The following is a 25226-nucleotide window of genomic DNA, read 5'->3' as shown; positions in this document are numbered from 1 at the left end:
GGCGCTTCACAGGAGCGTCATCAAAAAATTGACACTGAGCCACATATGGAGATAATAATAGGACAGGTGCTTGGTCAAAGTGGTAGGTTTTAAGGAGTGTCTTACATGAGGTGTGAGGTAGAGAGGCGGGGGGGGGGGGGGCGTTAGGAAGGGAATTCCAGAGTTTAGGGCCTAGGCAGCTGAAGGCACAGCTGTCATTGGTGGAGCGATGAAAATTGGGGATGCGCAAGAGAACAAAATTGGAGGAGCACAGAGATCTCGGAGAGTTGTAGGGCTGGAGGAGGTTACAGAAATAGGGAGGGGCGAAGCCATGGAGGGATTTCAAAAAAAGGCTTGGAATTTTAACATTGAGGTGTTGCTTAACCGGGAGCCAATGTAGGTCAGTGAGCACAGGGGTGATGGGTGAACGGGACTTGGTGCGTGTTAGGATACGGGCAGCAGAGTTTTGGATGAACTCAAGGTAACAAAGGGTGCAAGGTGGGAGGCCTGCCAGGAGAACGTTGAATTAGTCGAGTCTAGTGGTCCTCGGCATGGATGAGGGGTTCAGCAGCAGATGAGCTGAGGCAGGGATGGAGACAGGCGATATCACTGAATTGTAAGTCGGCGGCAGTCTTTGTGATGAAGAGGATATGGGGTCGGAAGCTCAGCTCAGGTTCAAATAGGATGCCAAGGTTGCGAACGGTCTGGTTCAGCTTCAGACAGTGGCCAGGAAGAGGGATGGAGTCAGTGGCTAGGGAACGCAGTTTGTGGTGAGGACCGAAGACAGTGGTCTTCCCAATATTTAATTGGAGGAAATTTCTGCTGAAATGAGTGCCCTAAAACAGCTCATCTACCAGCAAAATGCTCATCCCGGCTCATCTGACGTAACTACCCAAACCTCCTTCCACGATCCATCCTTCCACGCTCAGGGTCTGCCTGCATCTGGCTCACTCCTCTCAATGCCTGGGATCTGCCTGCCTCCCATCCATCTCCTCAGCAGCAGCCTGCCTCCACAACCCCTCTTTCCCAGCCTCATCTCGCATCTGCTCAGCCTACCCTATTTCTATTCTGGTGCCAGCACAGCGATTCAAATGTCTCTACTGGCAGAGCAGCGAGCTGTGGATCGATAAGAGGTGCGGAAGTTTTAAGCTGCACAGGCTACCTTCAGGGTTCTGATCAGGATCAGCTGCAAAAGCCGATTTCCTAAGCACTGCTCCTTCTAAAAAAAAAACAAGCAGCAGAATCAGCACTCGGGAAATAAGCTGATCAACCCCTTCCCTGGGGAGCTGCTGACGACTCCCACTCCACCACTCCCTGTTAATGCCATCAAAAGCAGTGCAATGGGAGGTCGGCTCGATTTACAATACATAGGTACTGCAATGGGGTACAAAATCAGTCTCAGTGCACTCAGCAAGGGAAATATCAGCCAATGTTCCCCCCCCCCTTATAATCAGAATTGAGTAATCCCTGTTGAAAAGTACATTTGTGTGGACACAACTGTGTTCAGGTGCAATGATGTCCTTCACCAAACACAGCTTGTGAACACCCACTGCCTTGGCTGACACAGGAAGAGTGGCCATTTGGGCCAAGTGCCAGTGGGCTGCAGCTGCCCACAGTGCTGTACGTCACCCTGAGCTGACCTCTTCAGTAGAGAATGGCACAACTGGGTAAAATAAAAAGATGGACAGGACATAAATGTTCTTTTTTGAAGTTAACAAAAATTACAAACTATTCTTATCGACTGTACTTTGCTCCACCAGATCCAGCCAGAAACATGGTCATAAAACTACACAATCAAAGGAACTAAAACATGGATTAGATGATTAGAATTTCTTTGTCAGTCTCCACAAATGAGCAACGAGCTTTGATAATATATCTTCAACTTGATGGTTTCAAATTACATTGATTAAAGCAGTTACAACATTCAAATTCCTCCTGTACTCCAGGCTAACTAATAAACTCCTGAATTCTATCCCAAAGCAGAACACAAAGAGTTAAAACCATAATGCCTTCCAAGAATGCTATAGACAGAGCCTGGAGATGACAGCCCATTTTTCCATTAGCACTAACAGATACAAGGGCTGCAGTACCTCAATAGATCATTTGCACATACATTTTGATGCAGTCAGAGATTTCGGTATCATCAACGTCTGTTCACTGCATGACGAATTTATATAAACGGAAACAGCCAGATAGCCAAGATGTTGGGGGAGAAACTGAACAGGCAGATCAGAGATCAAATTCTACTGTCAACTGGCATTTGCACTTTGCCTGAAGGGCGCACATCAGATCTCGGCCTGCTCGTCTGGGAGAGAGGGGAAGGAAGTGCAGTCCGGTTCACCAAAGATCGATCAAGCAACATGATTGATCACCCGTGTAGATATCCAGGAGCAAGATCAATGAAGGCTCCCAAATAAGAAAGGTGCAACAGAAATTATTTTGGGATGGAGTGGGGATGGGGAAAATAATGAAAAATGCAATAGCAGGAGTACAGTTTTAAATTTGAGAAACGCTCTGGGCTGACTTTCCCAGGGGGATTTACTGTGCCTAGCCAAGTGCTTGCAGCAAACATTTGATATGCTGCAGATGCCACATGTTCCCAAGTACTTTCTGTTCTGGACAGGCTACCTCTGTCAAACAACTTCACGCCAACTTAAAGCAGTCCTTTGTAAGCTCTCTTCACCACAGTGAAAATGTTGACTATAAAGTTAAAAGATCTTGTGTATAAGGCATAGTTAGGGCCCTTTCTCGCTCGTTACTGCCTCCTCCCCCACCGCAACTCGCCGTCAAATCAAAATATTATAATTCTTCAACAACTGAAAAATAAATAAAATGCTGCACACTGTATTAAATTAATAGTGCATTCTTAACTTAATCTTTTGTTTAAGCATAATAAAAGACAATTCAGCACAAAGTCAAGTAATCAACTCAGAATTACAGTTCCCCCAACTAATTCCCTCCCCACCGGAATGTGAGGTTGATATTTCGGGGGTTTTCTTTTCCTCTGATTCCATCTCAACTTTTATTTTTATGAACAAAGGAACAAAGACATTGAGTTGATGCAAATGAAAATTCACTCAAACTGAAACAAAAACCATACACAAGGAATACCAGAAACAATGCAAGACAATATTTACTTACATCTGCTGCAGGCAAGAATCAGTATAATCTCAGTAACTGAATTGGAAAAACAGTCAGGCCAATCCATGCTGATGAGCCTAGTGCAATTATGCAGTGCGTGATTAAACCACCTGTCCTCCAGTTCAGCAACAACAAAGCAGCATGCCAAGGCATCCATTCTCAGCCCTCATGTTTTCAGCAACGCCACACCACCAGGCGAGACTCCCAACTGAAAATCAGCACATTCAAGCAGAATTCCAGCGTTTCCACTTGGTAAGGTTGAAGGTCACCAGATCACCCCCCGCCCCCCCCCCCACCCCCGCGCACACAAGCTAAACTCAGCTCTTCAAGCTTGCTCACTCAAACAGAGAATTACTTCTCTCCCAGATGTGAATGTTACCATGGCTGGGAACCCCTCCTTAGCAACGGGCACTTTCCATCTGGAGCCTATCAGTGCGATCTTTTAAGGGCGAGCCAGGTGTCCAATTCCTCCTGACTGACTCGCCCAACATAACCCGAGACAAAATCCCACATGTAGGGAAAAGGCGGCTTTCTTTTTAAAAAAAACATCAAACAAGTTTTAAACACGCATCTAAATCCATTGAAGAAAGGAACTGTTTCAACATTCAAAATCTGAGTAAAACACACAGCACATTGGTGGGAGTATAAATGCTTTCAATGCTTACAGTGGTGATCAAGCTTATCTGGACTGGAGTGAACCACACAATGTTTGCAATCCATCTTAACCCTGAAGTAGCTCAGTCATGCAGTGCCAGTGTTGAATTACAAGTTAACCATTTACCCTGCTGCACTACCATTAAAACAAGCCTCGGGTAAGAATTTCAGGAGTGACTCGGGTATTTAGAAAACAAATCCAGTTTAACTGCTATAATGTAAAGCAGACTTAAAGCCACTTCCCAAGATAATGGGACCGGGTTATTTGATGGCTGAGAGAAATGAAAATGTGCCTCAAATTTTACAACCAAAAATCTAGTCCTGAACAATTCTGCTCAGTGTACTTCGAAGCAGGGAAAAAGAGAGTACCCAGACGGAGACTGAGCTTTATAACCATCCATCGAGAGCAAAGGGAACAACTAAAGCACAGCATTTAAGGTGCTGCCTGTCTCTTGGATTTTCTTAGTGTGGTTTTGTATAACACAGAATCAGGAAAAATGAAGTAGTCTGCTCCTGATAATTCAGTCATTTTTTACACTCAAATTATCTACCATAAATAACACAAAGTGGGAATTCAGTGCTTAAAAACTGGAATTATTTGATAATTTGACTGAAGTTACTTTGAATAAAGTGTACACTCTAATAGTTACCTACATTACAACAGTGACTACAGTTCAAAAGTACTTCATTGGCTGTAAAGTGCTTTGAGATGTCCTGAGGTCATGGATTTAAATACAAGTAAATATAAATAGAAGTCAGTCTGTCTTCTTTTTATCAGTGTTCGTATTTGCATCACACCAAAGATACATATACACACCTTCTCAAAAAAAAGTATTGACTCATTTTCTACTGATAAAAGATAAATAAAATTTGCAGGCTGTTGTGAATCGCGTTATCCTTTATCTGCCATCACACGAGTGAGCTGGGAACCTCTTCATGATTGCACAGCATGTCCTCGAATGCCACGGAAGCCCAGAGAAGTTAAAACGATATTGATTTGCGATTAATTTTCTTTTTCTGTAAAGACGGCATGCAGCCTGTGGAGGGCAATGTGGTCTACCCAGCATGTTGCTTCCGGACTTTCCGGATCTGTATCATTATTTTTGTAACAACATATTCTAATCAATTTGTTGATTGGATTGCAATTAAAAAATTGCTTCTCAGGTTGAGAATTAATTTTACTAAGCTGTCAAGTCACTGAGGCACCACTGGAAAAGCTCTTCAACTTTACCAGGCGGTCGCGCAGCCTATTGAGAGCTCTCAGGATTAATATTTACTTTCAAGCACAAAGTTATCAGGTTCCAAAAGATTTTGTCCTAAATTGCCCCAAATTTTCAACACTTGATGACCTAGTTCCTAAATCCACTGCCCAGTGTGGAACTAAGCCACACAGACCATGAAGGCTCGGGTTCATTCCTTAGTCTGTGCTCAATTATCTCACTTCAGTTGGGGCAGTGCTGGGGCACAGGTTTCCAAGGCGAGAAGGGGGGTAACATTAGGTAGGCCGTGTTGTGATGCCACACAGTCAAATAATCTGCCAACATCTAAGCTTCCAAAAAAAGAACTGCCACCTAAGCAAGGTACTGGAGTGCAATTGGTGCCTGTGAAATCTTACCCCAAGATGAGTCAATGTCTTCAGGGGAGGAGCAGAGAAAATTGGAGTTAAAAACACACTGGAGGAAACTTAAAGAAACCAGTTCAAGTCACACTGCCTCATCTCCAATTATAGCGTATGATTGCCAGTGTATTCTTATACACATGCTGGCCTGGGTGCCAACAATCACAAGGCAAATTTAATGAGTCAATCTGATAGACCAGAAGGAATCCAGCTTTTATCCCATGTGTGTGCCATTACCTGTTCTCTGCCGGGATACCGGTGCTATGCACCAATTGGCGTCAGCACGCTCAGCTGGCGAGGTGAAAAATCAAGTCGGGTTCCCAACCCTTGTTGATATCCACTGACCCCAGCTGCAAATACACACGAGTAAGTTTAAAGTGAGCATGGGATTAGGCTCTATTGTGATGCCTTTGTGGTAGAATAGCCGGCCAACATTCACCGCCAAGTCTCATGTATGAATAATGGCTACTCAGGCAAAGTACCAGGGATACACAGTGCCCATGGTACTGTTCCCCAACAAAGTCATCACTTTCAAGAGAGGGTAAAAAGCTAAGACCTATGCCATCCCATCTTTTGGCTGCACAGGTACAGTGGCAAACAGCGCAGATAAAGAAACTTTATGATATCTTACCATTTCTTTTTATGAAGGGAAAAGAAATGTAGTAAACAATAAAATTCTCACATTTTCTATTGCAAATAAACAAAAAAACAATTCCATCGCAAACATAAACAAGAACATATCACTAGAAGTAATGTGCGCATTTAATTGAACTGCACTATTTGAAGCTAAGAGCTTAGATACAGTCATTTATCCTGCAATGTTCAATAAACAGAGCACAGGCATCAGGAATTAGAAATTTTTCAAAATATGTATCTCAGAGAAAGTGTTAATTATAAATGTACTTTTTCAAACTTATTTCACCACTTCTCCAAGTCCCCTACCTCCACGATGCACTCTAGTTGAAATCGCAGTGGTAATCAAACAATTTAAGTAAAACAGGACAAGACTTTGGGGGTTTTTTTTGCACAATTTCAAACTGAACTAGTTTGAATAAAGCAGTGCACTGTATATTACCACCAATAGTACACGCCTCTGTCAATACTGCTCCAAGTGTCTGCTAAGAGGTACGCAACTGTGGCTTGGGTTGCTTTGTTCTCCTTGTTGGAAAAGGTATTCCTGCTTGCTAGCTCTTTCACTTGAATAGGATCAAGAACTCACTGGGGGTAGGGGAGATTGTGACCATGTCCACCAATGTTATCACTCTCTGGCACAGAACATTTATACGCTCACTCTCCCGCATACACAAAACTCCCCAAAGGAAAACGTAACCCACAAATATAACTGCACCCAATTAGGTATTAGACGACAAAATGAAATGGGAACCAGAAGTGTCATCTTTGTTCTGCATACAGATAATGACGAACAAATTTTGAAAAATCAAGCTGGAAATAAGGTTTTATTCTAAATGTGTGTGAAGTCTACGCTTTCAAAACACATTGAGTGGGAAAAAAACTGCCTATGACTATGGAAGATTCTCACTGAATTGCTCTCTCCAATTTAACCAGACAAAATATATCCAGACATGGTCACTTTTCCGAGAGTATTGGGCAAAAAGTTCAATCTCTCCTCCTCCCATTGTTTGTATCTCCTTGGATTGTCCCTCAGAGGGGGTCCTATCAGGGATGTGAGTGATGGGCACGATGAGTTTGACAGATTGAGTGACTATCAGTGGGCCGATTGTTTGTCTCCTTTTACAACTTGTACTTTTCAGTCACGATGCCCAGTTGGTTCCAGACTCTCTCGGCCCACTGGGCTCACATAATGACTATCTGGGATCCTTTACTGACTACCAATCTCTCCAGTTATTGAGTCAATCTACTGAATACTGCCTTTTTCCACACTTTATTTATGCTCTTAAATCGGTGTGTGTTTTAATATCTTTTAGTTTGAATTGAAAGTTTATGAACTAAGTAATGCGCAAGTTTGGCATGAACCCATTAAAATGGCTGACCGTTCAAATTGAGGAGTCCGCGCTGTTGAGTTTCTTCCCCAAAGCTGGTCCTTATAAGCCAGAAATGGCGGTTATCAGTTATCCTTTGTCTATGACTCAGTAATACCAGGAGTCTCAGAAAGACTGCACAATAAATCTAACTGAAAAGCAAAGAGTTCTTTCTGGACTATTAATTGCAAATTCACTGCAGTTGCTGTGCAGCTGCATTTATCTTGAGAAGAATTCCATGCCTCTGTTCCAAAAATGCCATCATACACCATTAGCACATTATGTTTGAGCCTGATGGACTACACTGGCTAATAACTCCTGATCCCTTCAAAGTGAGGATATGCACAAAGTGCTCCACCCTCTTCCAACATGCAGATGGTCCCAGCCATTTCCTGTCATGATTTAGTCTTCAATTTATTCTGCTACTTTCTGGTCAACGAAGACTCAAGTGCGAATTGAACCCCTTCCCCCATCACTGCTGTACATTTCAGTAGTTTTCTCACTGAAAAGATACTCTGCTATCCACGCTGAGGAGAAATTCAGCTTGAAACAGTGCAGCCAAGAACGATGCCCTTGCTTCTCCTTCATGTAGTGCATTTTGGGTAACAATATTCAGTCACATCATGATACATTCTCGTCTGTGTGTGTGTTTTATCTTTGATCACAGCTAAGCAGATTTTCTGGCGCTGCTCACATTAAGTCGGAGGATATGCTGTTGTATAATGATAGCACCATTATAGCATGTAGTACACAATCTATCTGTTGGTGTGGAGTTGTGTAGTACCATTCCTGTTCCATTAAAGCCACATGGTCTAACTGCTCTCAATAGGCATATCCCAAGGCCAATTAGGAACATAGGAACAGGAGTAGGCTATCCAGCCCCTCGAGCCTGTTCTGTGATTTAATTAAGGGCGTGGCAACAGGGCACTTGGAAAATCACAATGCGATTAGGCAGAGTCAACACGGTTTTATGAAAGGAAATGGTGTTTGACAAATCTATTAGAGTTTTTAAAGAGGGTGTAACTAGCAGGGTCGATAAAGGGGAATCCAGTGGATGTAGTATATTTGGATTTTCAGAAGGCATTCGATAAGGTGCCACACAAGAGGTTGCTGCACAAGCTAAGGGCTCATGGGATAATATACTAGCATGGATTGAGGATTGAGGATTGGTTAATGGACAGAAAACAGAGAGTTGGAATAAATGGATCATTTTCAGGATGACAGGGTATAACTAAGAGGGCCACAAGGATCAGTGCTTGGGCCTCAGCTATTTGCAATCTATATCAATGATTTGATGAGGGGACAGTGTAAAATATATCCAAGTTTGTTGGCGATACAAAGCTTAGTGGGAAAGTAAGCTGTGAGGAAGGTGGGGAAAATCACAGCTGACCCCAAACCTGTGATTACCCCATGTCCCCAAAAGGGCATTTTCCAGCAGAGGTCACTGCATGCCTATCAGCACAAGGATCACTGGAAAATCCACCCCCCACCTTCCGAACTAAATTGTGCCGAGGATATTATAGCATCCCTACCATTATCCCAGCTGACATTAGCTAATAGACCACAGATTGATGGTCAAATCTGAGACCTCCACGTTTGTAAAGCTTACCACACATCAGAAGGTGCCTTTAAACGCTTAAGACATGGGGAGAGCTCTCAGTTTGTATTTTTCAAGAGAAAATGCACAAGGCCATTGCAAGTCATGGCGCTGGAGGATTCTTTATATTATATCCACACTTTTCTTTTGCAATAAGATACAGGGAGTCATGATATCACTATGAACTGTCCAACATGCAATGGGCAAAGCAGAAATAATGGTCTCCCCGGATACATTCCTGGCTGCCAGAATTCTCCACAACACTCAAAGGAGGATTTTAGTCATCGAGTCAGAGTTATACAGCACAGAAAGAGGCCCTTCGGCCAATCGTGTCCACGCCGGCCATCAAGCCCTGTCTATTCGAATCCCATTTTCCAGCACTTGGTCCGTAGCCTTGTATGCTATGGCGTTTCAAGTGCTCATCTAAATGCTTCTTGAATGTTGTGAGGGTTCCTGCCTCTACCACCTTTTCAGGCAGTGATGCACTATCAATTGCTACAAAAGACTGGAAGTTGAGAAAGTAACAAACAGGCTTTTATTACCAAAGAACAGAGCATGCCTCTTGTGGTTGCCTGGTATCCAAAAGGGCCGGGGGCTGCCGAGCAGCCACCTTTATATCCAGCCATGAGGGTGGAGCCAGGGGCGGAGTCAGCTGAGGCATGCACAGACAAGTACAACAATATGCAAGAGTGAACAACAGTACTAACAACAGTGGTGAACAACAATACTAACAACAGTGGTGAACAACAATACTAACAACAGTGGTTTACCACATTCACCCCTTGTTTAGAATTGAGTCCGGCGGGGTGAAGTGCACTAAAAATTCGTGTACTGAAGTCTATCAGGAGGCCTTGTAAGCCGTCCTGAGCGTCGCAGCAGCGGCGGTGATGGTGCAGCATCCAACGTTGAACCCGGTGTCTCGTTCAGAGGAGGTGTAGCAGGTGGCGGACCCTGGGGCTGCTGCATGCCGTCTACAGGGGTCAGAGCGCGGGTAATGGGAGGTAGCGATGGTGGTCTCTCAGAGGCACCCGAAGGTGCGAGGTCTCGTGCGGGGACTGTGTCCTGGGGGTAGGCAGGAGTAGCGGTGGGTGGCGAAGAGGGTGTTTCAGGAGCACCCGCAGGTGCGAGGTCTCGAATGGAGACTGTGTCCTCCCGCCCGTCCGGGTACACCACGTAAGCATACTGCGGGTTGGTGTGGAGGAGGCTCACCCTCTCGACCAGGGGGTCCGCCTTATGGGTCCTCACGTGCTTCCGCAGTAGGACAGGTCCTGGAGAAGTCAGCCATGTTGGTAGCGAAATCCCCGACGTGGACTTCCTGGGGAAGGAGAACATTCTCTCGTGAGGAGTGGCATTGGTGGGTGTACAGAGCAGCGACCGAATGGAATGGAGCGCCGCAGGGAGGACCTCTGCCAGCGGGAGGTCGGAAGGCCCTTAGATTTTAAGTTTAAAAGGACTGCCTTCCAGACTGTCGCATTCTCCCTTTCCACCTGGCCGTTACCCCGGGGGTTGTAGCTGGTGGTCCTGCTTGTAGCAATGCCTCTCGCGAGCAGGTACTGCCGAAGTTCGTCGCTCATAAAAGATGAGCCCCTGTCGCTATGGATATAGCTAGGGAAACCGAACAATGCGAAGAGGTCATTCAGACATTTAATGACTGTGGTACTGGTCATGTCCAAGCAAGGGATGGCAAACGGGAAACGGGAGTACTCATCAATTATATTGAGGAAGTACACATTGCGGTCAGAGGAGGGGAGGGGCCCTTTAAAATCGATGCTCAGCCGCTCGAAGGGGCGCGTGGCTTTGATCAGGCTCGCTCTGTCTGGCCTATAAAAATGCGGCTTGCACTCGGCACAGATCTGGCAGTTCCTGGTCATGGTCCTGACCTCCTCGATGGAGTAGGGCAGGTTACGGGATTTGATAAAATGGAAGAACCTGGTGACCCCCGGGTGGCAGAGGTCATTGTGGAGGGTCTGTAATCTATCAACCTGCGCGTTGGCGCACGTACCACGTGATAGGGCATCTGGGGGCTCATTGAGTTTCCCGGGCCGGTACAAGATATCGTAATTGTAGGTGGAGAGTTCGATTCTCCACCTTAATATCTTGTCATTCTTGATTTTGCCCCGCTGCTTATTATGAAACATAAAAGCTACTGAACGCTGGTCAGTGAGCAGGGTAAATCGTTTTCCGGCCAGGTAATGCCGCCAATGTCGCACGGCTTCCACAATGGCCTGGGCCTCCTTTTCGACAGAGGAGTGTCGAATCTCGGGGCCCTGGAGGGTCCTTGAGAAAAAGGCCACGGGTCTCCCCGCCTGGTTAAGGGTTGCAGCTAGGGCAAAGTCGGATGCGTCGCTCTCCACTTGAAAAGGGAGGGACTCATCCACAGCGTGCATTGTGGCCTTCGCAATATCGCTTTTTATGAGAGTGATGGCTGCACAGGCCTCTGCTGTCAGGGGGAAGGAGGCGGACTTGATGAGGGGTCGGGCTTTATCCGCATAGTTGGGCACCCACTGAGCATAGTAAGAGAAAAACCCCAGGCATCTCTTCAGTGCTTTCTGGCAGTGGGGGAGGGGGAGCTCCATAAGAGGGCGCATTCTATCGGGGTCTGGGCCGATGACTCCGTTCTCCACTACGCAGCCAAGAATAGCAAGGCGCTTAGTACGAAACATACATTTGTCTTTGTTGTATGTGAGATTCAGCCGTTGGGCCGTCCGGAGGAATTTCCCTAGATTAACGTCGTGGTCCTGCTGGTCGTGGCCGCAGATGGTGACGTTGTCTAGATATGGGAAAGGGGCCTGGAGCGCGTTCTGGTCAACCATCCGGTCCATCTCCCGTTGGAAGACAGAAACTCCGTTGGTGACGCCGAAGGGAACTCTGAGAAAGTGATAGAGCCGACCGTCAGCTTCAAAAGCTGTGTACTGGCGGTCCTCAGCCCTGATGGGGAGCTGGTGGTATGCCGACTTCAGATCAATCGTCGAGAACACCTGGTATTGTGCTATCTGATTGACCATGTCAGATATGCGGGGGAGTGGGTATGCATCCAACTGGGTGTAGCGATTGATCGTCTGGCTGTAGTCAATAACTAGGCGCTGTTTTCCGCCAGTCTTCACCACCACCACTTGTGCTCGCCATGGGCTATTGCTGCTCTCGATAATCCCTTCCTTCAGGAGTCTCGCTACCTCGGATTTAATGAAACCCCTATCCCCGGCACTGTAACGCCTACTTTTGGTAGCGATGGGCTTACAGTCGCGGGTGAGGTTAGCGAACAAGGGGGGGGGGGGGGGGGAAGACTTTAAGGGTGGAGAGGCTGCAAATGGCGCGCGGCGGGCGATTTAAAAACTGCTGGCTGCAGACCGTGAGAGGGGGGAGGGGTCCACCGTACGCTAAAGTGACACTCTTAAGGTGGCACTGAAAATCCAACCCCAGTAGGACGGCAGCGCAGAGATCGGGCAGGACCAGAAGTTTAAAATTTTTGTATTCCGTACCCCGCACTGGAAGAGTCACCATACAGTAGCCACCGACTTCCGCTGACTGGGCTTTGGAAGCCATAGAGATGCGATGACGCGTCGGCAGGACCGGGAGAGAGTAACTGCGCACCGTGTCGGGGTGTATAAAACTCTCCGTGCTCCCGCTGTCAAAAAGGCAGGTAGTGGCGCGGCCGTTTACCGTAACGTCCATCATGGACCTGGACAGTTGATGCGGGAGAGATTGATCCAGCGTCACGGAAGCCAGCGTATGTTCAAGCGCGTCGATGCGGTCATCCGATGAGGCGGTGGTGGAGTCCGGGTCCCCCGTAACCGAAGTCGGAGGCGTCCAAGATGGCGGAGCCCACGGTCCCGATCCCCACGCGGCTGGGGGAGCCCAAGATGGCGGGCAAGATGGCTGCGCCCACGGTTCGCACGCGGCGCTGCTGGCGTTAGCGGTCTTCCGAGTACCCGCAGTGCCCGTAGGAAGGCCGCCACCGATTCCCCGGTCTGCTGTCTGCGAGATCTTAAAAGGTGCCTGGCATAGACCGTGTTAACCGGGCGTGTATACTGCCCTTTCAGTAGGTCGATAGCCGCCGCGTAGGTCGTCGCATCTTGGATTAAAGTATAGACTTGGTGGCTCACCTTCGAGGCCAGGATTTTCAGTTTATTTTCATCAAGAGTCACGGTCGAGGCTTCCAGATACGTCTCAAAGCAACGCAGCCATTGTGCGAATTTAGTCGACGAACCCGCTTCTTGGGGGTCTAGGTCCAGGCATGTTGGTCTGAGGGCTCGCAGCAGCGCCTGCTGCTCAGCGTTTTGCGCCATTGGTTGATCAGCATTCGCAGCCAACATTTAACTTTGGTAATAAAATTGATGCACTATCAATTGCTACAAAAGACTGGAAGTTGAGAAAGTAACAAACAGGCTTTTATTACCAAAGAACAGAGCATGCCTCTTGTGGTTGCCTGGTATCCAAAAGGGCCGGGGGCTGCCGAGCAGCCACCTTTATACCCAGCCATGAGGGTGGAGCCAGGGGCGGAGTCAGCTGAGGCATGCACAGACAAGTACAACAATATGCAAGAGTGAACAACAGTACTAACAGTGAACAACAGTACTAACAACAGTGGTGAACAACAATACTAACAACAGTGGTTTACCACAGGCAGTGAGTTCCAGATTCCAACCACCCTCTGGGTGAAAAAGTTTTTCCTCAAATCCCCTCTAAACCTCCTGCCCCTTACCTTGAAACTATCTCCTTTTTCTTCTTCTTCTTCTTAGGCAGTCCCTCGGGACCGAGGATGACTTGCTTCCAAATTCCACACTTGAAACTATGCCCCCTGGTTATTGACCCCTCTACTAAGGGGAAAAGTTCCTTTCTATCTACCCTATCTATGCCCCTCATAATTTTGTATACCTCAATCAAGTACCCCCTCAACCTTCTCTGCTCTAAGGAAAACAACCCCAGCCTGTCCAGTGTCTCTTCATAGCTGAAGCACTCCAGCCCAGGTAACATCCTGGTGAATCTCCTCTGCACCCTCTCCAATGCAATCACATCCTTCCTATAGTATGGCAACCAGAACTGCACACAGTATTCCAGCTGTGGCCTAACTAGCGTTTTGTACAGCTCCATCATAACCTCCCTGCTCTTATATTCTATGCCTCGGCTAATGAAGGCAAGCATCCCATATTCCTTTTTAACCATCTTATCCACCTGTCCTGCTTCCTTCAGGGATCTATGTACATGCACACCAACGTCCCTCCGATCCTCTGTCCTTCCTAGGATCCTACCATTCATTGTGTGTTCCCTTGCCTTGTTAGTCCTCCCAAAATGCATCACCTCACACTTTTCAGGGTTAAATTCCATTTGCCACTGTTCTGCCCATCTGACCAACCCGTCTATATCGTCCTGTAGCCTGAGGCTTCCCTCCTCGCTATTTACCACTCCATCAATTTTCGTGTCATCTGCAAACTTACTGATCATACCTCCTACATTCATATCTAAATCATTAATGTACACTACAAACAGCAAAGGACCCAGCACCAATCCCTGTTTGAATAAATGACTGATTGAAATCTAAACAAGGCAGAACAATAAACTTAAATTCTCTTAATGAAAATATGCCACACACTATTACTCGCAATTGGTTTATAGCAATTGTTACACTTACTGTTCATTAATTACTGTTTGTCTGTTAAGATGCATAATTACACAGACAAATAATGACTGTGAGAGAGCTGTATACCTGTGTCTAAGCAATTTCCTTTCAACAGTAATTAGCACTTGTAAGTAAACAATTCAGATATGACTTGTAAACCAGTTAACAAAGAGCATTTCAGCAACAATATTCTGCATGTAATAAAAACAGATTTATCACACTCATTTGTTATATATACAGTTCTAGTAAATTAGTTGACTTCCAACAAATTTGAAAACATTAATTCCAAAAATCCAGAAAATAACTCAGTATCTAGCTACCTGTACCTCTATTAGATTGTTTCTCTCTATCTCTAAAAGGATTAAATATTAAAAGATAATATGATTAAACCACTGGATCTCCCATAATGTAGCTCACAGATAGTCAGGATATGCTAGTTCATCAGCACAGGAGTGTTATACAAGGTAACACACAATATATAATGATGCTGCTGAGGTCCAACTGTGTGTAATCTGGCCTCTCCCCTTCAAGGGCACATGGTTGAATTGATGTCACATTCTGATGTTAGTTTGAGACCATTCGCTGCTCGGTAAATCTCGAGGTCAATTAAAAGGAATTTATGCTCTATGAAGATACTGTACTTCCAATATTAAAACTATGTTCTGCTAAAGATAGGGATTACGGTATAATGCTGGGGTTCAGACACCCTCTCATTCAGTTGAAATAAATAAACCGTTGCTTTATAACAGCAACTCATCACATCTCTCAGAAACATCTCCAAGTGCATCACATACAGTGAATTGAACTGACTGTTTGGGAGGCAAACCTGTGTCCCAGTTGCTGAGATTTCCGAGAACTCACTTTGCTTTTCCAAATACGTATTTTAAATGGAATACAACTGCTTCATACAGCGTCTGCTATACAGAAACAGGGGGTAAATTTTTTGCCTCACAGGGCAGTGAAGTAGCAGAAGCCGCCAGGAAACTGAAGCAGTGTCGGCGGATCAGGGACCTTCCATAGGGACAAGAGCCTAATTTTCTCAAATTGCATGGCAATACCACTCATGTATAACGCTGCCAACAAGTAATTCATTGATTACGTAAGAAAAAAGTGAGTACTGTAGAGCTACACAACGCTTAAATCAGATCTTCAAACTGCTCCTTATTCATCACAACCAGGTATGTTAGCTTCAGGGTCCACTGTAATTTTCAAAAGCAATATTCCACACATTGGCTCTATAACGTACCTTCCAAATATCACGCCAGTCAGACTAAGAACCCAGGTTCAATCTTTGGTCTGTGTTAGGTTAGCTAATCTCAGCCAAAGGGGATCTCAGCTACAACTAAACTTGGTGTCCCTGGACCACGGAGAAAAGAATAAGACAGCGGGAGTTCTGGCTGCAGATCACATCCAAAGACCAGAGAGGCCAGAGTCGGGAGGAGCGGCAGTACAATGAGTACTTCAACTCACTTTCGCAGGCTTTTTTTTTTAATACAGAGGCCAGTGTCAGGAGGAGCAGAGAGCGGCGGTACAGTGAGTACTTAAACTCACTTTCACGGGCTTTCTTTCAGAGGCTTACCAATCTTAGACTGGCAGCGGCGTTCCGGAGCCACGTCACGATTCAAAAAGTGACACGGGCAAGAGGAAGCAGCTGATTGGGAGAGTACGGCCAGGTGAGTATTTATACTACTCTATAGTTTGACAGTTAAGATTAATAGTTTATAAAATTTAGACGGTCTTAATTTTTGTGGTTATTGTTTCCAAGGTCTCTGTTGTGTATCGGGGAGTGCTAGTAACCAACAGCCCTCGAGTATATCATTTAATTGTAGTGTAATTAGTGGTATTGATTTGATTTGATTTAATTTAATTCAAATGAATTAAAGGGTAATTCATGGCAGGACAGCTCAGCCCCGTGGCATGCTCCTCCTGCGCTATGTGGGAAATCAGGGACACTTCCTGTGTCCCTGACAACCATGTGTGCAGGAAGTGTATCTAGCTGCAGCTACTGACAGACCGCATTGCGGCGCTGGAGCTGCCAATGGATACATACTGGAGCATTCGCGATGTTGAGGACATCCTGGATAGCACGTTTAGGGAGTTGGTCACACCGCAGGTAAAGGCTGCACAGGCAGGAAGGGAATGGGTGACCACCAGGCAGAATAGTAGGCGCACGCAGGTAGTGCAGGGGTCCCCTGTAGCCATCCCCCTCTCAAACAGATATACCACTTTGGATATTGTTGAGGGAGATGGCTCACCGGTGGAAGGCAGCAGCAGCCGCCAACTTCCTGGCACCATGGGTGGTTCTGCTGCACAGGACGGGAGGAAAAAGAGTGGGAGCGCTATAGTGATAGGGGATTCTATTGTTAGGGGAATAGATAGGCGTTTCTGTGGACGCAAACGAGACTTCAGGATGGTATGTTGCCTTCCTGGTGCAAGGGTCAAGGATGTCTCGGGGCGGCTGCAGGGCATGCTGGAGGGGGAGGGTGAACAACCAGTTGTCGTGGTGCATATAGGTACCAACGACATAGGTAAAAAAACAGGATGAGGTCCTAAAAGCTGAATATAGAGAGTTAGGAGGTAAATTTAAAAAATAGGACCTCAAAAGGTAGTAATCTCGGGATTGCTACCAGTGCCACGTGCTAGTCAGAGTAGAAATAGAAGGATATTTCAGATGAATATGTGGCTAGAGGAATGGTGCAAGGGGGAGGGATTCAAATTCCTGCGACATTGGAACCGGTTCTGGGAGAGGTGGGACCAGGACAAACTGGACGGTTGGCACCTGGGTGGGACCGGGACCGATGTCCTAGGGGGAGTGCTTGCTAGTGCTGTTGGGGATGGTTTAAACTAAGATGGCAGGGGGTTGGGAACCTGTGCAGCGAGACAGAGGAAAGGGAAGCAAGGATAGAAACAAACGACAGGAAGGAGAAAAGCAAAAGTGGAAGGCAGAGAAATCAAGGGTGTAAATCAAACAGGGCTACAGTAAATAATAATTCTAAAAGGACTAAGTGTTAAAAAAACAAGCCTGAAGGCTTTGTGTCTTATTGCGAGGAGCATTCGTAATAAGGTGGATGAATTAGCTGCGCAAATAGATGTAAACGGATATGATGTAATTGGAATTACGGAGACATGGCTCCAGGGTGACCAAGGCTGGGAATTCAACATCCAGGGTATTCAATATTCAGGAAGGACAGGCAAAAAGGGAAAGGAGGTGGGGTAGCATTGCTGGTTAAAGAGGAGATTAACACAATAGTAAGGAAGGATATTAGCTCTGATGATGTGGAATCTGTATGGGTAGAGCTGAGAAATACCAAGGGGCAGAAAACGTTAGTGGGAGTTGTATACAGACACCCAAACAGTAATGCTGAGGTTGGGGATGGCATTAAACGGGAAATTAGAGACGCGTGCAATAAGGGCATAGCAGTTATCATGGGTGACTTCAATCAACATATAGATTGGGTTAACCAAATTAGTAACAATACTGTGGAGAAGGAATTCCTGGAGTGTATACAGGATGGTTTCCTGGACCAATATGTCGAGGAACCAACTAGAGATCAGGCAATCTTAGACTGGGTATTATGTAATGAGAAAGGATTAATTAGCAACGTTGTTGTGCGAGGCCCTTGGGGAAGAACGATCATAATATGATAGAATTCTTTTCTTCATTAAGATGGAGTGAAGAAGTTGACTCAGAGACTAGGGTCCTGAATTTAAATAAAGGAAACTACGATGGTATGAGGCGCGAGTTGGCTAGGATGGATTGGGGAACGTTATTTAACGGGTTGACAGTGGATAGGCAATGGCAAACATTTAAAGATCGCATGGATGAACTACAGAATTTGCTCATCCCTGTTTGGCATAAAAATAAAACAAAAAAGGTGACTCAACCGTGGCTAACAAGGGAAATTAGGGATAGCATAAGATCCAAGGAGAGGACATATAAATTGGCCAGAAAAAGCAGCAAACCTGAGGATTGGGAGCCGTTTCAGATTCAGCAAAGGAGGAAAATAGAATGAGAGTTAGCTTGCAGGGAACATAAAAACTGACTGTAAAAGCTTCTATAGATATGTGAAGAGAAACAGATTGGTGAAGTCAAGCGTAGGTCCCTTGCGGTCAGAATCAGGGGAATTTATAATGGGAAACAAAGAAATGGCAGACCAATTAAATACATACTTTGGTTCTGTCTTCACAAAGGAGGACACAAATAACCTCCCAGAGATGTCAGGGAAAATAGGGTCTAAGGAGAGGGAGGAACTGAATGAAATCAGTATTTGTAGGGAAATGGTGTTAGGGAAATTGATGGGATTGAAGGCCGATAAATCCCCAGGGCCTGATAATCTACATCCTAGGGTACTTGTGGCCCTAGATGCATTGCTGGTCATCTTCCAAAATTCTATCGACTCTGGAGTAATTCCCAATGGTAGCTAATGTAACCCCACTATTTAAAAAAGGTGGTAGAGAGAAAACAGGGAATCCCCACTACCCATGTAAGCCTGACATTGGTAGTGGGGAAAATGCTAGGGTCCATTATAAAAGATGTAATAGCAGAGCACTTGGAAAACAGTGACAGGATCGGACAAAGTCAACATGGATTTACAAAAGGTAAATCGTGCTTGAATAATCTACTGGAATTTTTTGAGGATGTAACTGGTAGAATAAATAAGGGAGAACCAATGGATGTGGTATATTTGGACTTTCAGAAGGTTTTCGATAACGTCCCGCATAAGAGACTGGCGTGCAAAGTTAAAGCACATGGGATTGGGGGCAATGTATTGACTTGGATAGAGAACTGGTTGGCAGACAGGAAGCAAAGAGTTGGAATAAACGGCTCTTTTTCCGAGTGGCAGGCAGTGACTAGTGGGGTACCACAGGGATCAGTGCTAGGACCCCAGCTATTCACAATATATATAAATGATCTAGACAAGGGAACTAGATGTAATATCTCCCAAGTTTGCAGACGACACAAAGCTGGGTGGGCGTGTGTGCTGTGAGGAGAATGCAGAGAAACTCCAGTATGATTTGGACAGGTTGGGTGATTGGGCAGATGCATGGCAGATGCAGTATAATGTGGATAAATGCGAGGTTATCCACTTTGGTGGCAAAAACAGGAAGGCAGATTATTATCTGAACGGCAATAGATTGAGAGAAGGGGAAGTGCAACGAGACCTGGGTGTCCTTGTGCACCAGTCGTTGAAGGTAAGCATGCAGGTGCAGCAGGCGGTTAAGAAGGCAAATGGTATGTTAGCCTTCATAGCGAGAGGATTCGAGTACCCGAGCAAGGATGTCTTGCTGCAGTTGTACAGGGCCTTGGTGAGACCACACTTTGGTATTGTGTGCAGTTTTGGTCGCCTTATCTGAGGAAGGACGTTCTTGCCATGGAGGGAGTGCAGCGAAGATTCACCAGACTGATACCTGGGATGGCAGGAATGACATATGAAGCGAGATTGAGTCGATTAGACTTATATTCGCTAGAGTTTAGAAGAATGAGAGGGGATCTATTTGAAACTTATAAAATTCTAACAGGACTAGACAGACTACATGCAGGAAGGATGTTCCCGATGGCAGGGGGGTCCAGAACCAGGGGTCACAGTCTAAGGATAAGGGGTAAGCCATTTAGGACTGAGATGAGGAGGAATTTCTTCACCCAGAGAGTGGTGAACCTGTGGCATTCTCTACCACAGAAGGCAGTTGAGGCCAACTTATTAAATATACTCAAGAAGGAGTTAGATATATTTCTTAAGGCTAAAGGGATCAAGGGATATGGGGAGAAAGCAGGGACAGGGTACTGAATTTGGATGATCAGCCATGATCTCATTGAATGGCAGAGCAGGCTCAAGGGGCCGAATGGCCTACTCCTGCTCCTATCTTCTATGTTCCTATGACCCCACTGGTAAGTAGGTTAGTTGTGGATATCAGCTTAAGACAGGATCGGGATTGGCTGTGATGGACTCCTTACCCAGTGTGACAACACTTTGTTTGGATTCGCAGTGCTGGCAGTGCCCGTGGAACTGGACCCAGCAAGCATCTCTGCTTCCAAGGATAACAGTAGAAAATTAGAATGAAAAGTTAACTATTCAACCAGTTGGTGGCATCCCTGTTTCTGACACGTTCTGCCCTCTCAGTGCTGCATCCCATGCTCAGCAATACCAAGCACTGAAAGTTTACTAAGTCATTTTAGAAATTTCCCCCCCAAATTTCCTCACCCTACTCTTCCCCTGCAGAAGTCAACGATTCATGCTGGGCAACAGTTTCAAAAGTGCCCACAGTAATCTTCCACCTTGCTGAGTGGCAATCTTCCTGTGTGAAGATTATGGGGGCAACATGGCTGAGCTTGGGGTACTCCTGTAGGTGCCTGAAGACAGGTTTGAACTCAGGCACGGCAGCTCCAATGGTAAAATAGTCCGCCAATATTTATTGCTTCTATGAAGTTACACTTAATCTTGTTTGACTGTCTTCAGAAAAGAACACTGTATAGTTCCAAACAAGGCTGCCACTTGTGTGGTTTTGGACTGGATAGCTTGGGTTTTCTAGCCGTGTGCCTAGAAATTCCTAAACTATTTCAATTGGACACCAAGTGTGTGATTTCTAAGACAGGAATCAGTTTGCCCACTTAATTCGATGACTTGATGTAAAACACTGGTTATTAATGGGGACGCAAGTTTTCCAGAAGTTTGGTCACCAGAAAAGCAAATGTCAGAACTCAAGCAAGGAATCTCGGAAGGAGGACACTGAGTTCAAGTAGATAGATGCATTATTGGGAAGAATGTGGTCTCTCAAGAACAACTGGAGAATGAATTGTTAACCATCGCCTGTCTCGCACCACAATGTTGCATAATGTGCACTGTAATATGCCTGGGCAGATACTGGGCATTCAAGTTCTATTTCTTTATGTTGTACAACATCAGTACTTCCATCTAAGATCACAGTTTCTAAATAATCAAATGATTATAGTTAAGCTGACTTATCGGTTCCACTCTATGCTTTTCCCAAAAACAAACGGTCTAAGATAAGGGACTTCAGACATGGAGGTTCAGGATTGAACCCACATCTAACCATATTACCATTTGATTAGTTCAACATGTTAATTTAATCTTCCACCTCCATTAACGGCACGTTTTGAGAACTGCATTAAGATAATTTTGGGGTACTCAATCCACAGAGCCTTTTATTTCCCCTTATAGTTTTACAACTCACGCATGATTTCATGAGGTGGCCAATCAGGGATCTGTCCACCATGTCTTCAGGTCAGCTGAAGTGAGAATGGATCTTGAAACAACAGTATAGTTTGCTCAGCCTGTGCGAATGAAAGCAGTAGCCTTCTTGTGGGGGTAGATAGCAGGATTGTTGTGCAAATTGAATTAAAATAAAAACAGTTTTGCACGTGGTGAATTGTTGGTGGTATTACTGGAATATTACCCAAATCACAGCAGATAGCACTTTTAAAGCTTCAAAAACATGGAGGTACCAGTTAAAAGCTATACGTGCAATGTTGCGTGTATGGAGAAGAAAAAAAACAGATTTACAAGTAAATGTTTTAACTTTATTAATTATTGAACACACCACCTTGAATGGAGATGTGGAGTCCTCCATTCCATTCGCTTTCTCGGACGATCCTGGGCCTGATATACTCCTCCGCCGCGGGGAACGTTCGCCAGGTGGCTCTGTAACAAACAAATGTTTAAAGTCAGCTTTGACATTCATACAAGCACAGCACTGTGGTAGAAACACAGTTAACACAAAGACTGCTTTTACTGCAGCCTCAATGTGTGACTGGGCAAATATATATTCTCCAAAATGGCGACTGGAATTGGAGCGTAACCCACAAAGACAGGCTCATTTACCAAAACTGTGCCAAGAATTACTTTTAAAAGCCCTTGTTGACATGGACTACACTGCAGCAGGTTGTGCATGGGAACATTGGAGCAGTTGAAAACCAAGAATTGTGAGAATCGCCCTGGGGCAATTCGTGTATCCTGGGAGTCAGTTACAAAGCAGCATTCACAGCAGTCTGGGACCACATCCCCTAGCCACCTTTGTCGGGCAATGAATCGTGTTTGGTACAGGGGATCTGGAAGGAAAAAAATGGCCAATGTTCTTGCTGTTACATCGACTGACATCAGCCTAGTCAGCTCAGGCTGGGAACTGCACAGGGGGGCATCACGGAGGTGAAATACCTCAACGACAAACAAAATTCTCCTTTTTCCCATAATTCGCAAACTAACAAAATTGCACATTACAAATGAACACACTTCCACGATTCTTCTTCAGGAAACATTAACTCCATTAACAGAGTTATTTGACACCCTGCTCTGTACGGCTCAGCTACACAGTGAATTCACCACCCCAGCCAGCACTGGAGCTTTAATGCTAATTACCCGTCCCCCAATTCTTCACTGCTCTCCACTACAGATGACGACCCGGTCACTAGGAGGTATGCAAGACCTTCCTGGCAATTGTCCCTCCTGGGAAAACTAGGAGCTTCCACTCACCAACTTACTTCAAATAGCACATGTGAGATCACAATGCAATGGAGGGAAATATGGGATCATCCATGCAAGAAATTCAACACTCCGCTTCCACGCAATACCAAATGAAAGAAGAAAGCAAAGCAAATTATTTCTCACCTCCCCCCAACTTTAAATTAATTAATTAATTTTACCACCTGAAATTGAGAATGTCAAGGCCAATGCTCTTGTATTCACGACAGTGCTCCAGTCATGCCAGGGCTGATTTGACATTATTCAATGTGCATTTGCACTTTCGCTGCTCTCCACAGAAGGCAGCAGGTAGGACAGAGGAGTTTAGATCATTCAGCTGTTCCTCGTGAACACCTGGAGCAGTGTCAGTGTTGGAGATTGCCATCTCTATACCTGCCCGAGGAGCCACGGTCATTCTGCTTGCAATGTTGGTCCCAATTTAACATGGCTGGTCGCGAATCATGACCTCTTCATGCGCTGGGCACAGTGGTACGCTGAGTCAGGGATTATGTAATTTACATTGCTGGACAGACACCAAGAAGCAGAAACTGGAATAAGTGCAAGAAACGCCATTTAGCAGTTAACAAATTTCCCACTTCACAGAGTCTGGTTGTTAGTCTTGTTACAGGGATGACCAGATTAACCTGCCAAATGATGGAGCATTTTTTGTAGAAATATACTTTTAGTTTTCTCCACACTGGTGTGGACAATGATTTCATTACCAATAGCCTCAAGAAAGTAGAAACACCCAATGCAACTCCATTTTTAAACTGGGCCCCAAAATATCAATTCTAAACTTTTGTGCTTTTTAATTTTTCCCCCCTTTTGGTTAAGAATGTTGCCTTCCTTTTCCCTCTCCATGTCCCAGGGGAGTCAGCCACCTGCTCGTCTTGGCTTAACTATAACCCGCTGAGAATCTGCACCCCGACTGGCAAAATAAACTCGTTCCCCAACACCAACACCCCTCTGACGCTGCTCATTCTTAAGCCCACAGGCAACACTGCCAAGAAACCAATTGCAATATTTTAAATGTGCTTGGCAAGGACATCACTAATTATATTAAAACTGAGATTGTGTCAGCATGCTCCAGTCAACACCACTTGCAATAAACGCATGCTTCATAAATGGTTGGAATTGAAGCCAAAATACCTTTATTTAAAACTAATTCTGTTGATAACATAGGAGGAACATTTATTTTGCATACTATTTTCCAATGCAATGCACATCAGAAATTAGAACTTCCTGATCCCTGTTCCGAGATAGCTGTTCACTGTCAGGGTAACTGTTGGGGAATTGTGGCCTCAAGTATCAATACAACTGGATGGGGGGGGGAGGAAAGTGGGGGGGGGGGGTGGAAATAAGAGAGGATAAAATCAGCCAAGATTCTAAAAGCTTCCTCAGTTTAACCTCGGTAGTGGGGAAGCTTTTAGAAACAGTTATCAGGGACAAAATTAACAGTCACTTGGATAGGTTGGATTAATTAAGGAAAGCCAGCACGGATTTGTTAAAGGCAAATCGTGTTTAACCAACTTGATCGAGTTTTTTGATGAGATAAGAGAGGGTTGATGAGGGTAATGCGGTTGACGTGGTGTACATGGATTTCAAAAGGCGTTTGACAAAGTGCCACATAATAGGCTCGCCAGCAAAGTTGAAGCCCATGGAATAAAAGGGACAGTGGCAGCATGGATACGAAATTGGCTAAGTGACAGGAAACAGAGAGTAGTGGTGAACGGTTGTTTTTTGGACTGGAGGAAGGTATACAGTGGTGTTCCCCAGGGGTCGGTTCTGAGACCACTGCTTTTTTTGATATATATTAATGACTTGGACGTGGGTGTACAGGGCACAATTTCATAATTTGCAGATGGCGCAAAACGTGGAAGTATAGTGGAGAGTGAGAGACTTCAGGAAGACAGAGACAGGCTGGTGAAATGAGCAGGCACATGGCAGATGAAATTTAATGCAGAAAAGTGTGGTGATACATTTTGGTAGAAAGAATGAGGAGAGGCTATATAAACTAAATGGTACAATCCTAAAGGGGGTGCATGAACAGAGAGACCTGGGGGTATATGTGCCCAAATCATTGAAGGTGGCAGGGCAGGTTGAGAAAGCAGTTAAAAAGGCTTACGGGACCCTGGGCTTCATAAAT

At 45.3% G+C, this 25226-nt stretch overlaps 1 protein-coding gene across 12 annotated transcripts in view; it reads right to left on the bottom strand.

Moving 5' to 3' along the window:
• rasal2 (RAS protein activator like 2) overlaps positions 1–25226 on the bottom strand; it is a 496897-nt gene that overhangs the window by 134504 nt on the left and 337167 nt on the right. For 10 of the 12 annotated variants that reach the window (XM_085982240.1, XM_085982244.1, XM_085982242.1 and 7 more), the window contains one exon: positions 22164–22264. In XM_085982240.1, coding sequence (XP_085838366.1) covers positions 22164–22264 — 101 coding nt within the window. The remainder of the gene's footprint in view (positions 1–22163; positions 22265–25226) is intronic. The other 2 variants (XM_085982236.1, XM_085982238.1) reach the window with 1 other exon arrangement.

Source organism: Somniosus microcephalus, chromosome 3 (genome assembly GCF_052327205.1).
Source record: "Somniosus microcephalus isolate GS21.2 chromosome 3, FLI_Smic_1.0, whole genome shotgun sequence".
NCBI classification, from domain to species: Eukaryota; Metazoa; Chordata; class Chondrichthyes; order Squaliformes; family Somniosidae; genus Somniosus; species Somniosus microcephalus.
Note: the sequence above shows the minus strand (reverse complement) of the source record. Positions and strands in the feature narration are given on the sequence as shown.